Source organism: Contarinia nasturtii, unplaced genomic scaffold, assembly GCF_009176525.2.
Source record: "Contarinia nasturtii isolate CC-2019 unplaced genomic scaffold, AAFC_CNas_1.1 Cnas_scaffold_1681, whole genome shotgun sequence".
Lineage (NCBI taxonomy): Eukaryota > Metazoa > Arthropoda > Insecta > Diptera > Cecidomyiidae > Contarinia > Contarinia nasturtii.
The window spans coordinates 1,255-14,494 of record NW_022199015.1 but is presented as its reverse complement, the minus strand read 5'-3'; the positions used below and the strand labels follow the sequence as shown (position 1 = coordinate 14,494).

Sequence of the window (13,240 nt, the reverse complement as noted above, 5' to 3'; positions counted from 1 at the left end):
GTCAAACTAGAACCATTTTCAAATGAGAGTGTTAGTAAGAGTGTTAGTAAGACTGTAACGAAAACCGTTTGATGCATAAAATTGAAATCGATTAAGTACATCACAGGTTGTTATTGCCAGTGGTTAAATAAATGAGTCATTCGTATTGAACGCAATTGAAGAGCTGTCAACACACAATCACAATTAATTTTATTTCATATATTAAATGCTTCCTTCTAAAAAATACGAATTGACAAACCCATTTGTATGTCAATTCATACAAACGCATTAGAATATATACCGGTGTTGTTTGTTGGGGTAAGCATCAAAATTGCCACCAGATGGCAAAAAGTATGGGTTTGTCAATTTGTATTTTTAGTTGATTGGGATTGTGTGTTGACAGCTCTTCAATTGCATTCAATACGAATGACTCATTTATTTATGAGTGCTGAATTGCTCAATCCATTTGGAGAGAGATTTGCGTAATTTGATTTAAAATTAAGAACATTTTTAGATGTCGATATTAAACAAAAAATTTTTTTTTTTATTTAATTCATTTGAACATTGCTTGTATAGTGTTTTTGTGCCAATTGAATTTAACTGATTACCGCACTCGGAATTGAGTTAACGTGAGTTGATGCAAAAATGAAAAGAAAAATTTATTTTTCATTGCAATTGCATTAATATTCTATTTTTAGGACGAATGAGAATTGACTTTGTTTATATCCACCAAATTGATTCGTACATAATATAAATGAAACGTGAACGATTTAATTTCAATGGAATAAAGGGCAAACCGAAGAATTAATAAAAAAAGTTGAGATCGGTTGACATTTTTATATTCATGCACACAAAAAACTCCTCGGAAGAGAATTGATAATTGTATATTTAAATGAATTTTTGAGAGACCCTTTTTAAATTACCGAGACCCCATAAATTCTTCAAAAATAATATATTGCCTAATGCCTAATGTCAAATCAAAATCATCATTTAAAGTTACAGTTTCGCCGAATATTTGAAGACCTCATTCCATGGTATTTTATTGGATCTTTGGTCAGCTGTGTTGCCAACATAGATTCATTGATGGGCGCTGAAATTGAACAAACATTGGAACGTACCTACGATGTCGTGATGAGCTCACCAGAAATCCGTCAATTGTCATTCGGAAAACTTAAGGCTTTGGGTAAGAAATAAAAAAACACTGAAAAATTAAATTGATTTCTAATCCAATTCTTTTGATAACATTTCATATTCAGAATCTGGAGCTGGAGGAGCTGCACCAACCGCAACCAGTATAGAAACAAGCAACAAACATCTCAGCTATTAGCGATGGAACTCAAGTCGTGTTCAACGATGAATTGATGCCAACTGAAGTTTTGGTCAAACTTGAGAGTCAAGTACCAGCTGGTAGCAAAGCATGCCCTTGCTATCGAAGGTTTTGTCACTGCTTTGAAACGATTGGCCGCCAAATTAACCGTACCAGTTTATGGTTTGCAATGTACAAAAGACGCTCATTGAGCGATTTGGCTACATTCTATATCAAATAAATTAATAACCGTTCGAAAGACTGGCCCATATGTCATCATTGGTTATTCGTTCGGTGCTCGAAAAAGCCACTCTTGTTATGCTTGACGGTTCACCAAAATACTTCAGCTGGTACACAGAAGCCCATCAACAATTCAACGAAAGAGCCACTGAAGCACAACACAAATCATATGGTTTGGCCTACTTCGGAATGGTTGCTGCAAACTTAGACTATGTAAAAACTGTCATGGAATTAGACATTCTTGCTTCACTCGATATGAAATTGAAGCATCTTGCTGAACGCATTGCTCCAAAAACTAAATGCTCATCTGAAACTGTTCAATTGGCATCGATTACTTTCTATACAAAAAACTCAGATGCCTTGAGATACTTTTACAAACCAGAACGTAAACTCACCAACTCCAACGTCACTTCGTTCAAAACAACCGAAAACTACGTTAAATTGGCCGCTGACTATGGTCCATCAGAGGTGAATTTCATTTGCATTTTACAGATATGCACTTTTTTATACACATTTGAATGGAAAATTATTTGAATTTTAAAACGTTGGTTTCCCCTCTCTCAATAGGTTGTTACATCGAAAATTGATGTTGTAACCGTGAAAGATGACCACATAACTAAATATCTTGACCGGAGAATCAGTAGACAAGATTGCCACCGTTCTGAAAGCACTTACCGATCTGTATATAAAGTTAATTTATGATAAATTATAAACTTGTTACATGGCCAAAAAGAATTTATCAATTGAAGTTTGTGCGGTAATTTTGTGGCAATTATTCAAGGGTCCAGTTTAATTGGCACATAATTACCACAGATTAAAATCAATGATAATTTTTTTTGCGCTTGTAGAAGAGTTAGACAGCTAAATGACACAAGAATAATGATTATGTAACATTCCATTTGAATACATTGTTTAATTTATTTATGAATTAATTTTATTTTTCTATTTCAAAACATGTTTATTTTTCTCAAATGAGTCAACAGATGCATGAATGAAATATATATTTTTTCGGTATAAATTAATGTAAGTCGAGCCTCAGGAGACGAATCGAACCTCTTTAAAGTTGATAAAACATGTGTTTTTTTTTTGTAAAAAAAAAACAAATATTTTAGGGTTTTTGATCAAATTTACCATCATGGAATATCGAATATTTTTATCGAATAATAAAAAAAATTGTATACATTGAATGTATAACAAAGTGAAAAAAAGTGTTTTATTTAAACTCAAAATTACCAACTTTCGATACAAAGTACAGTAAAGTAATGCCATAGCATATTTCATAATAAATACACAATATTATTTATTCGGTCTGTTGTTGCCGCTCAAATATAGCTACGAAAAATCCATCAGTTCGATCGATGTCTGGTTTTGCATGGAGGATCCAAAAGAATGTACTCTACTTTCTCATATTCAGGAGGATCTGCAATATTTTTTGCGATAAATCTTAAATTTCGACATAATTTTTTCTTTAAAAAATCCACAATTATTTTACAAACCTATTGAAAGTATGGCGGAGTTGACTGTTTTCACCAATTTTGAATTAGTTTTCTGTACAAACTTGTTTAATGTCTTAAATCGTTTGCGGTTACGTTCAATGGCCCAAATTGTTCCACGATTTTTCATAATTGCCGCCAAGTGCGAAGTCTTCATTCCGAGGGCCGTCTTACATATAATATTAGGAATTGAAAAGTATAAGCATATTCATAGTTCTTCATAATTTTGTCATAATTGTCGAACTAAATTGTTTCCAGAATCATCGCTGTGCGTTCCATATCCATTTCGATGTGATTGTCGAATGAAAACGTCTTCACGTATCGGAAATTTTTGGCTAATTGGATCTCGTCGTGGTCTCATCATTTGTCGTAAATCGTTTATCGAAATTTCGGAATTTTGGAAGGCATTCAAAAGAATCACAGCAATAATAACAATACCGAAACCGCATAAATCGCCAATCACATTTTCAACAGTCATGTGTTGCCATTCTTTCAAGCGTTGTGAAAATTAAATAATAAATTGGCGTCACAATGCTTGTGTTAAAAATGTCTAACGCTTTGGTAAGATAGCTCATTTGAACGAAGATGATGAAAATCGCTGTAATTATTAAAGCGTACGGTAGCCACAGTCCAAAATCATTTGAAGCATGGGTTCATCATTAAAGTGTGAAAAATCTTTTGCGAGCACTTCTGCTATTAAATTAAAGAATATTTCGATGCAAAGATTTGATCATATCTTTTCACCTCGAACTTTATGCCGCTGGAAAGGCTTGAAAAAGCGAACAAGTATTATTTTGAGCTTGCTTAATAAGATACACAACTACCACCATGCGGAAAGGTTCGTCTTACTCCCGTTCATTTTTGTGTTTCAGACTATACGAATTTTACATGTTATAACATTAGAATAACATGTAAGTTTCGTATAGTCTGAACACCCTAGAGTGGTCCAATTATGTCAATGTTTATGTGTTGGAAACGTCCGTCTGGGATTTTGAAGTTGGCGAGAATTGTCTTGTTATGTCTTTGGATTTTGCTTTTTTGACAGTCAATGCATTCGGCTGTCCATTTGGAAACGTCTTTTTTTATGTTGGGCCAGACATAACGTTCAGTCAACAATTTTGTTGATGCCTTTTTACCAGGATGAGAGAATCCATGAACGAGATTGAAAATTCGTTTGCGCATGTTTTCGACAATAAAAGGTCGAATTTGTTTGGTAGAAGTGTCACAGTAAATGTATAATTTAGAATTGGGTAAATTGATTTTACTTAAAGTCAGTGAATTTTTGGTCTTGTTATCAATGATATCTAGAAGTTCATGGTCATTTTTTTGTGATTTTGCCAGAAGTTCTAGGCTGATATCATCTGTTTTGACTTCTTCGATGCGCGAAAGAATGTCTGCAACAATATTGTCTTTGCCAGCAATGTGGCGTATGTCGGTCGTGAATTGGCCTATGAAATCCAATTGTTGTATTTGACGAGGAGATGCTGTATCAGATCTCTTTTGGAATGCATATGTTAATGGCTTGTGATCGGTGTAAATAGTACATTCGCGTCCCTGAATCATGTATATGTGATGTTTTACTGCTTGATAAATAGCTAGGAGTTCGCGATCGTATGTGCTATATCTTTTCTGAGTGTCTGTCATTCGTTTAGAATAAAAACTCAATGGTTCTAGCTGGTTGTTAGAGATTTGGTGTAGGTGTGCCCCTACTGCAAAATTGCTAGCATCAACGTATAAAGCTAATTTAGCGTTCGGAATTGGATGAGCTAATAGTGTGGCATTGACAATGTTATTTTTTGACTGTTCAAAGGCTTTGAATGCGTCGTCGTTCCAAATTAATTGTGTTTTGTCTTTCTTTTTGCTGCCCTTGATCAAAGACTGAAGTTTGCCTTGAATTTGAGCTGCGTTGGGCAGAAAACGACGATAGGTATTCAAGAGAGCAAGGAAGCTGCGAAGTTCGTGAGCTAATTCTGGTTTCTTGAAATTTTTAATGGCATCTACTTTTTCAGTATTTGGTAAAATGCCATTTTTGTTAACGATATGGCCTAAAAAGGTGATTTTTTCGAGACCAAAATCACATTTTGCGAGATTTATTTTCAAACAATGTTCGCGCAAGCGTTCGAATACGATTTTTAAGTGCTGTTGATGTTCTGCGGCATCTTTAGAAGCAACACAGATGTCGTCGACGTAAACGCTTACGAAGTCTAAATCGTTGAAAATATTGTTCATGAAACGTTGGAAAGTTTGAGAGGCATTCCTTAATCCGAATGTCATTACATTGAATTCGAATAGTCCGAAAGGAGTTATGATGGCTGTCTTTTCTTTATCTTCTTCGGCTATTGGGATTTGGTTGTATGCGCTAACGAGGTCAATTTTGGAGAAAATGGTTTTTCCAGAGAAATTGTGAGTGAAATCTTGTATGTGTGGCAAAGGATACCGATCAGGTTTTGTGATTGCATTTAACATGCGATAATCGCCACACAAACGCCATTGACCATTCTTTTTTAGTACCATATGAAGTGGAGATGCCCAAGGGCTTTTACTAGGTTGACAAATGCCGTTTTTGATCATTATTTCGAATTCTTTTTTAGCTATTGCGAGCTTTTCTGGGTTAAGTCGTCGAGCCCGAGAAAAAACTGGTCTTTCTGTTGTAATAATTTGATGTTTGACTACGTCTGGTTTCGAATTATTACATTTATTGAAGTTTGGCGGAAGAGTGAGATCTTTGAATTCAATTAAGAGATCGGTGAAATTGGTTTTGTTATTAATCGTACTAATTGTCTCGTAATGGGTTAATTGAGACACACATCTGGTGCGTAAATTGGTTTTTGCATCGATTAATTGTTTGTTCTTGATGTCAACTAATAGATTAAATTCGTCGAGAAAATCTGCGCCAAGTATTGGCTTTGAAACGTTGGCAATTAAAAATGTCCAAGTAAAGTTACGTCGTAGTCCTAAGTCGACTGTGCAAGTGAAATGACCGAAAGTTTCTATAGGTGTGCCATTTGCGGCGAAAAGTCTATACGTTTCCGGATTAATTAACTTTTTGAAATAACTTTTTGGTAAAACAGAGAAATCTGCACCGGTGTCTACTAAATATTTGCGAAGATTTGATCTATCAGTGACGAAGAGACGGTGAGATAAGTTGCTAGCCACTTCGCCTACCGTCGAGGGCGAAGTGGGTTTTAGTTTTCCGAACTGTTTGTGGAATTGTTGTCTCTCTTCTTGAATTTACATGGTTGTTCACACTTGCGTGCCATGGCACCGAATTTGTAGTGAAAATAACAATATGGACTCTTCCCCCTAGATTTAGAGCGTGAACGATTTTTTGTTTCGATACCTCTTGACGAATGTGTGCCTTGCTTGCTATTTGATTTTAATTCGCGAATAGACTTTGATAGTTCATTGATTTGTGCTTTTAATTCCGAAATCGAAAAATTATCCGTTTTAATTTCATTGACATTCATCAATGTGGTTTGTTTTGGCGTTGTCAATTCTAAAATTTTATCGGCTAAATTGGAGCACGTTGTTAAATCGTCGTTGGAAATGGCTACAACGGCCCTGACATTCTCAGGTAATCGATCGATCCATAATGATTTTAATGCGTCGTCTGTGAGAGAATTTTTTGCCAAATCGCGCATTTTTCGTAATAAATGTGACGGTTTGTCGTCACCGAGTTCAATTTCAGTGAGCAAAACCCTTAATTTCTTTTGGTCAGACTGTGTATATTCATCAACTAAACGTTTTTTTATTGAATCATATTTATCTGATGTGGGTGGATTACGAACCAAATCAGAAACCATTGATAAATATTGTGGTTCTAGTGCCGCGATAACATGATTGTATTTTGAATTGTCGTTAGAAATTCCTGCGTTTCTAAATTGAGCCTCCATTTGAATAAAAAATAAATCTGGTTCATTCTTCACGAATGTGGGTGCTTTTATTGTGATACGACTTATTTCTGGTAAATGCAAAGTGTTATCGGTACTTACATTGGATGCATTTCCTGCATTTTGATCGTCATCGTCGTTTGCCATTATGTATGTGTAAAGAATGCTGTTATCGCCGAGATTTTGTGTCTCAATCCGGTGCTCAATGATGAATGGTTTATCCAATGGTCCTCCTTCGATTGATTAAAATTTGTTGCGATGTGAAAAAAATTCTTGGTGCACCACGTGTGTGAAATTCGCTGAGAATGTTTGCGAACGACCCTCGTATGGCTTCACGTATTGAACGGTAGCATCAATTGACCACGTATTAATTGACGAAAGACACGTGGTATGTTGAACGTTGTAATGACTGTTCCTCGTTTCTTCTCAGAAACTGATTACGGTAAATGCTGCTGTTGTATCACACATGCGGTCGTCTGAATGCTTCGAAATGTGTTTTTGTTAAACCTCGTGTTCGCTTTTGATTTTCACCTTTTTTGCAATTAAAAAAATTCACACGTTGATTTTATGCGAAATGATCCGTTTTATTGATGTGTTCCACTCCTGAGTCGGGCACATAAGCGCGATGAAGAAAATGTGAACACTTTTACTTGTGTCGAAATCAATTGCAAAATGATTTGTTGAATAAATCGTTGATTAAATTGTGTGAAAATCGGTTGTTAACAACGTTCGGGGTCACCAATGTGGATGTGTTAATAATCAATAAAAACTCCACTAGTTAATTTTACTTTAAAATAAATAATATTTAATGAATCGTTTAAAAGGTTACAATTGCGTAGTTCTGTCTAATGCGTGCGAGTGCGGTCGATGCGATACGATGTTCACTGGACGACGGTCAATCGATGAGAGAGATGTTCATTTTTCGTTCCGTCACTCGCTACCAAAAAACTACTATAATTGTGACAGAAATTTGACAAAGTGTTTCGTTTGTTTTTATGCATCTGGCAATATTTAGTACCAAAATTTAATAGCAGTGAAGCTGCCACACATCTATAGCATTGGGAGCAACGTTCATAATTTGATTCACGTAGTGGATGATGTGGAAGAATTTGGCTCTTTGATGGATGTCAGCACATATCCCTTTGAAAACCGACTACAGTTTTTGAAATCAAGAGTAAAGCAACGCAAAAAGCCTCTTGAACAAATAACGCGCCGAATGGTGGAACTATCACTCGATTATGATCAACTTTATACCAAATGCTCTTTGAACGGTAAAAAAATTCCACAAGTTCGACTTCCTTACAAACTAAATGAAACATTAGTTTATAAAGAAATCCAAATCAGTATTGATTGTACACTTTCATCACACAAAAATTCCATCAACAGCTGGTTTTTAACTACTAATAATGACATTGTTAAGATGAAATACGCTCTTGAAAGTCCGAATGGTATATGCATGTATGGATTTCACACAACCAGTCTCATCTCAAAGACTCCATATTTTTAAAACATCTGGAAAAACGGATGACTCGTCCGTCAGACCATTTCCACTACACAAATTTAGAGCGAAAATGATTGCATTGCCTCTTGAAAAAGAATTTATTTTTATGCCACTCTTGCATACATTGCAATCAATCTAATCAAAAATTTAAATTATAATTAATAAAGATCATTTTGAAATGCGACCAAATAGTATGATTTGTTATCATTTATTAAATGATGGTGATGATTAAGTTTGTCTTTATCTAGCCCCAAAAAATGTAAAACTATTAAAAAATGGAACATGTTTCTTGAAGGATTAAGAACTGTATTATTAAAAATAAAGAGTCATGCATGCTGTTTGATAAAGCAATAAGACGAACTTTTCCGTATTGTGATTTTTTAGTCTAATTACATAGTCACATGTAGTTATATGTATGTCTTATGCATAAGATATGCATACAGTTTATGCATAATTTTACACCGATTTGAATTATTCGATGTGCATACCGCATGCATAGAATATGCATATGGTTTATGCATAAGTTTTTGAAGAAATGGTTCATTGGGAATGTAACAAAAAACACCGAAATTCTAACAAAACATTTTTATTTTGGGTATGCTATCAATCGAATTAAAACATGATATCCACGGTAATGCAACATTCAAATGTGCGAGTGTGCAATTGAGAAAAAAAATGTTTTTCATTTGTTTGATATGCATCAAACGCTTTCTTAATTGTAACAGAACAAAAGGACAATTCTTATCCATTGAAATGGATCACTTCATTTCCTGGGATTATTTTTGCTTTTCAAACAAAAGCAACAAGAGAAAATGAATCTTATTGGAAGTTAAAAAAAGTTATTTTCACATGATAACACGAATTCTGTTCTATTTTTTTATCATCACATTTTGAAATGATACAAGTAAAGGCCAAAATAAGATAAGTAGTGCTTTGGATAAATCTACAAAACCGAAAAATTACAAAATCAAATACAGAGCAAATCGAAAACTGGTTAATATTATTATATAAAGAAACAACAAAAAGAAATACGCATGGAAATAGAATATAAATAGAGAATTCGTAAATAAAAGAAAATTCTATAAACTAAAGGCTACAAAAATGGAAGTTGAATTTAGTTAGACTAAAAGAAATAATCAAATACCGAAGCTCACATTCAAATGAGTTGTAGGTCAATACAAAATAAAACTTTTCGAGCTCCTTCTGCGACTTTATCTCATTACCAATTGAACGAATACACAAAGACACTAATCAATTGACAAAGTGTATTACCTAAATACATAAATTTACATTGCAAGAATCTTGGACAAAAAAAAAAAACCATTCGTCAACTCATTAAAAACAGAACAACTACAAACAAACATAAGTCTCATTTTGGATTCCGTAATAAAGCAACCTAGAATCAATTAAAACAGAAGAGAACAAGAGAAAAAGACGTGTCATTGATATTTCATTCAAGTGAAAACATAAGAAGAACAATTCATCCAACTCAGATCTTGTAGATTTGCGCAAATAAAAACCATTTCTCAACTTTATGCCGCAAAATAAAAACAATAAATTCTCATTTTCTTTCCGCCGGCAAATTTCAAATTTATTCCCTCGTATAGTTCAATATGCACCTGTAAATTCACAATCTTAACACAATCTTCGTCAAAACAAATAATGTGACCCCACCCAATGAGCACTGTGTAATGCTTGTTTGTATGGAATGTATGCATATGGCGTGGGTGAAAGTGTAATGCTTTTTTGTATAATAGTATGCATAATATATGCATAGTATGAAATTTCTGAAATTTTTGATACACTATGCATACACTATACTTACTGCATTTTTTTAATTTTGTGCATATACTATGCGTAGTTTATGCATAATTTTTCAAGAAAAATAGAAAAATTGAAATCGCTTTTGCAAGAATCTGGTGTACACTTAATAATAGTAAATTAAAGAAAAATATGTAGCAAAATTATGAGTACACCGCCATTATTTCTATTTCTGAGACCTTTTTTCGCATTGATATTAGAAAAATAAATAGATTGATGCTACGCAAACCGATATTTATATACAAACGATAACAAAAAGAAAAAAATACGTGCCAACACTCAATGCGATGAATGAGAGAAAGAAAAAGATTTGTTTCGATCATTTGTACATCCACTTGAAAGAAACAAACAGCAAGCCTCGAAAAATTCAATTGAAAGAAATAAACAGCAAGCAAATTCAACAAAGCAACAAAATGTCTCTCTGTGTGAATTTATAGTTTTTACTTTTTTCGTTAAATTGTTTTCTTCTCGCTTACTCTTTCTATATTGTTATTATTATTTGGTTTTTGTACTGTTACAACAGACTGTTGTTTGTGTACAAACGACGACAAGAACAACAAGCGCATATGGGTTGAAACTTTAACTTTATTTAATCTATTGATATTTTACTGGATAATATTATTATTTAATGATATTAACGTAATTGAATGATAAGGAACGTTTAATTTCAATGGTATGCACTCAATTTTATTCAGTGGTGTTCACTTCTAGAAGTGTAATGTCGAAGATAAGCGTGGCATTGGGTGGCACTAGTGACAAAAGCCCAGCTTCTCCGTATGCCAATGATGGCGGACACTTAATGCGGCGAATAGATCCCGTTTTCATGCCCTCAATGCCAAGATCCCAGCCACGAATGTGTTCGTTTTTACCTAACTGGAACTTGTATGGAGTTCCAGACATGTGTTGGCTAAACGATACGTCCTTTCCTTCAATCCATCCTTCAAAGTAAATCGAAATGAAATCGCCAAGACGGGCTTCAATGCCATCGCAGATTTGCTTGTCCATGATCCATACCTGCGAAATAAATTCAAAGAAATTAGGATAAATTCAGCTGAAATGCTTAAAATATAAAATTGTCATATATACTTTATCTTCATCAGATGGTTCATTGTTTTCAACTGTATCCATTTTAATGGTGTTCTTGTTTTGACTCGATGATCCGCCAATGTTTGTCATATTATTCGATTCAACGGTGTATTGGTTTTGAATCGATGATTCGCCAATGTTTGGCACTTTTTCATCAGTTTCCGTGTATAGTTTTGATAAACATATACTCTGCAATAATTCACCATTGTTTCCCACATCGTGAGCAGATTCAGCACTTCTTGTTTGGTTGTCCATGACATAACCGTTAAGATACACATTAGCTTCCAAACCCGTGGTGATGAACGATAAAGAATTACCGACCGAAAAAACCATATCAATGGAAACATTTGGATTCGATTTGGTCATTGTGGCAATCAATTGTCTATAGTTATTTTTACACTGCACCCATAATTGAACGATGTCTTTGTGGCCTTTTGGGATTTTTGCGCTTGAATAGTCCACATTCACGCTCGTCACTCGTATGTTATTGGTTGCATTGAAATTACAGCGAACGGCTGGTGGTATGAATATTCCTATAGATTTATATGTAATTATACATTTTCTATTCTTTATTTTGACAAAAACATAAAAAAATTAAAATTATACAAACCCCAAATCATGTTTACTGCAGTTGTTGAAATCGAACGCACAATAAATATGCTTATAGTTACCGCGATGCTTATAGTTACCGCTTCTTCTGTCAAACTATTCATATAATCAAATTTGAGTATGACAGCTGTCAAATGTCAAAGCACATATTTTATTTGTTGAGGTCTTGAAAGTTCCATATAAGATCGGTTTCATACCAACAAGTGGATTATTATACGTATAATGGCAATTAACTTTGTTAGCGCATATGTGAGTTGTTTTTACTATAGTAATGCATTCTTTTTATAAATGTTCACTCAAATTTCATGTATATTTAATTATTAGGGTTTTTCTTACCTTGGTTGGAATCGATGGGCGAAAAAAAAACGCAGCATCAAAAAGAATATAATTGTGGTAAAAACCATGGTTTTTGTTGTTACTATTAAAAGATAAATTATGATGTGTTAATGCTAAGTATGTCCTTTTTCTTGTAGTACACGTGTCCAATTTGTTACATTGAAATAAAGTCAAAGAAATCAAACTTGATACGACACTTGAATCTCCACGATCAAAAAAATCGAATGAAATGTTCTATCTGCCTAAAGACATATCAAAACAAGGCCAACTTTGAGGCTCATGTTTTAAAGCACCATCCCAATGAAGTAGTTTATTTCACTTACACAGCTGAAGGTGTTCGAAAGCGGCCATACTATATTTAAAATGTGCATTTACTGATTCAATTATTATTGAATAAAGAACTCATTCATTTTTCATAGTTAAACCATTATATCTTTTATTGATAAATTAATTTCTATTATTGAAAAAGAAAAAAGAAATCACACAATTTCAAGTAAAGTCACAGTTGATATAACTGTTGCATTTGCTGGAATAAACGGCAATATACCAGCATCTCCGTATGCAAATTTCGGTGGAGATATTATTTGACGCGTTCCGCCCACCTTCATTCCAATAATACCGATTTCCAGACCTTCTATGACCGTTCCATCTTTGCTACCCAATGTCAAAGTCACACCGTGTCCATTATTCACGCGACCAACAACGTTCGAATTGCCTTGCACTAAATTTTCGAAGTAAATTCTCACAACGTCTCCATCCGTCGCCTCTTTTCCATCACCTTCAGTAATGTCATTAGTTTTGACAACCATTTCATGTATTTCGTTATTTTCTGAATCATCCGGTGTGAAATTATTCGTGTCCATAAATTGATTTTCGCTGGCTTCGCTTTGCTATATCAAGAGTAAAAAATATTTGTGAGTCGCATTTTCTTAAATGCATCTGAATTCTCACATACCACATTTTCTACATTTTTTCTTTT

At 34.0% G+C, this 13,240-nt stretch overlaps 3 protein-coding genes across 3 annotated transcripts in view; 1 reads left to right on the top strand and 2 right to left on the bottom strand.

The window, feature by feature from the left end:
• Positions 1-948: 948 nt before the first annotated feature.
• LOC116346762 (fatty acid synthase-like) lies at positions 949-1,497 on the top strand. Its single transcript, XM_031776969.1, has 3 exons — positions 949-1,162; positions 1,236-1,283; positions 1,373-1,497. The coding sequence occupies exons 1-3, from the start codon at positions 949-951 to the stop codon at positions 1,495-1,497; spliced, it is 387 nt and encodes a 128-aa protein (XP_031632829.1).
• Positions 1,498-10,917: 9,420 nt separating this feature from the next.
• LOC116346761 (FK506-binding protein 4-like) lies at positions 10,918-11,936 on the bottom strand. Its single transcript, XM_031776968.1, has 3 exons — positions 11,927-11,936; positions 11,317-11,849; positions 10,918-11,244 (listed from the first exon to the last, which is right to left on the bottom strand). The coding sequence occupies exons 1-3, from the start codon at positions 11,934-11,936 to the stop codon at positions 10,918-10,920; spliced, it is 870 nt and encodes a 289-aa protein (XP_031632828.1).
• An 804-nt stretch (positions 11,937-12,740) lies between these two features.
• Positions 12,741-13,240, bottom strand: part of LOC116346760 (46 kDa FK506-binding nuclear protein-like) — a 571-nt gene continuing 71 nt past the window's right edge. The window contains exons 2-3 of the mRNA XM_031776967.1: positions 13,217-13,224; positions 12,741-13,151 (exon numbers count right to left, since the gene is read on the bottom strand). Of these exons, the coding sequence (XP_031632827.1) occupies positions 12,741-13,151; positions 13,217-13,224 (419 nt within the window). The remainder of the gene's footprint in view (positions 13,152-13,216; positions 13,225-13,240) is intronic.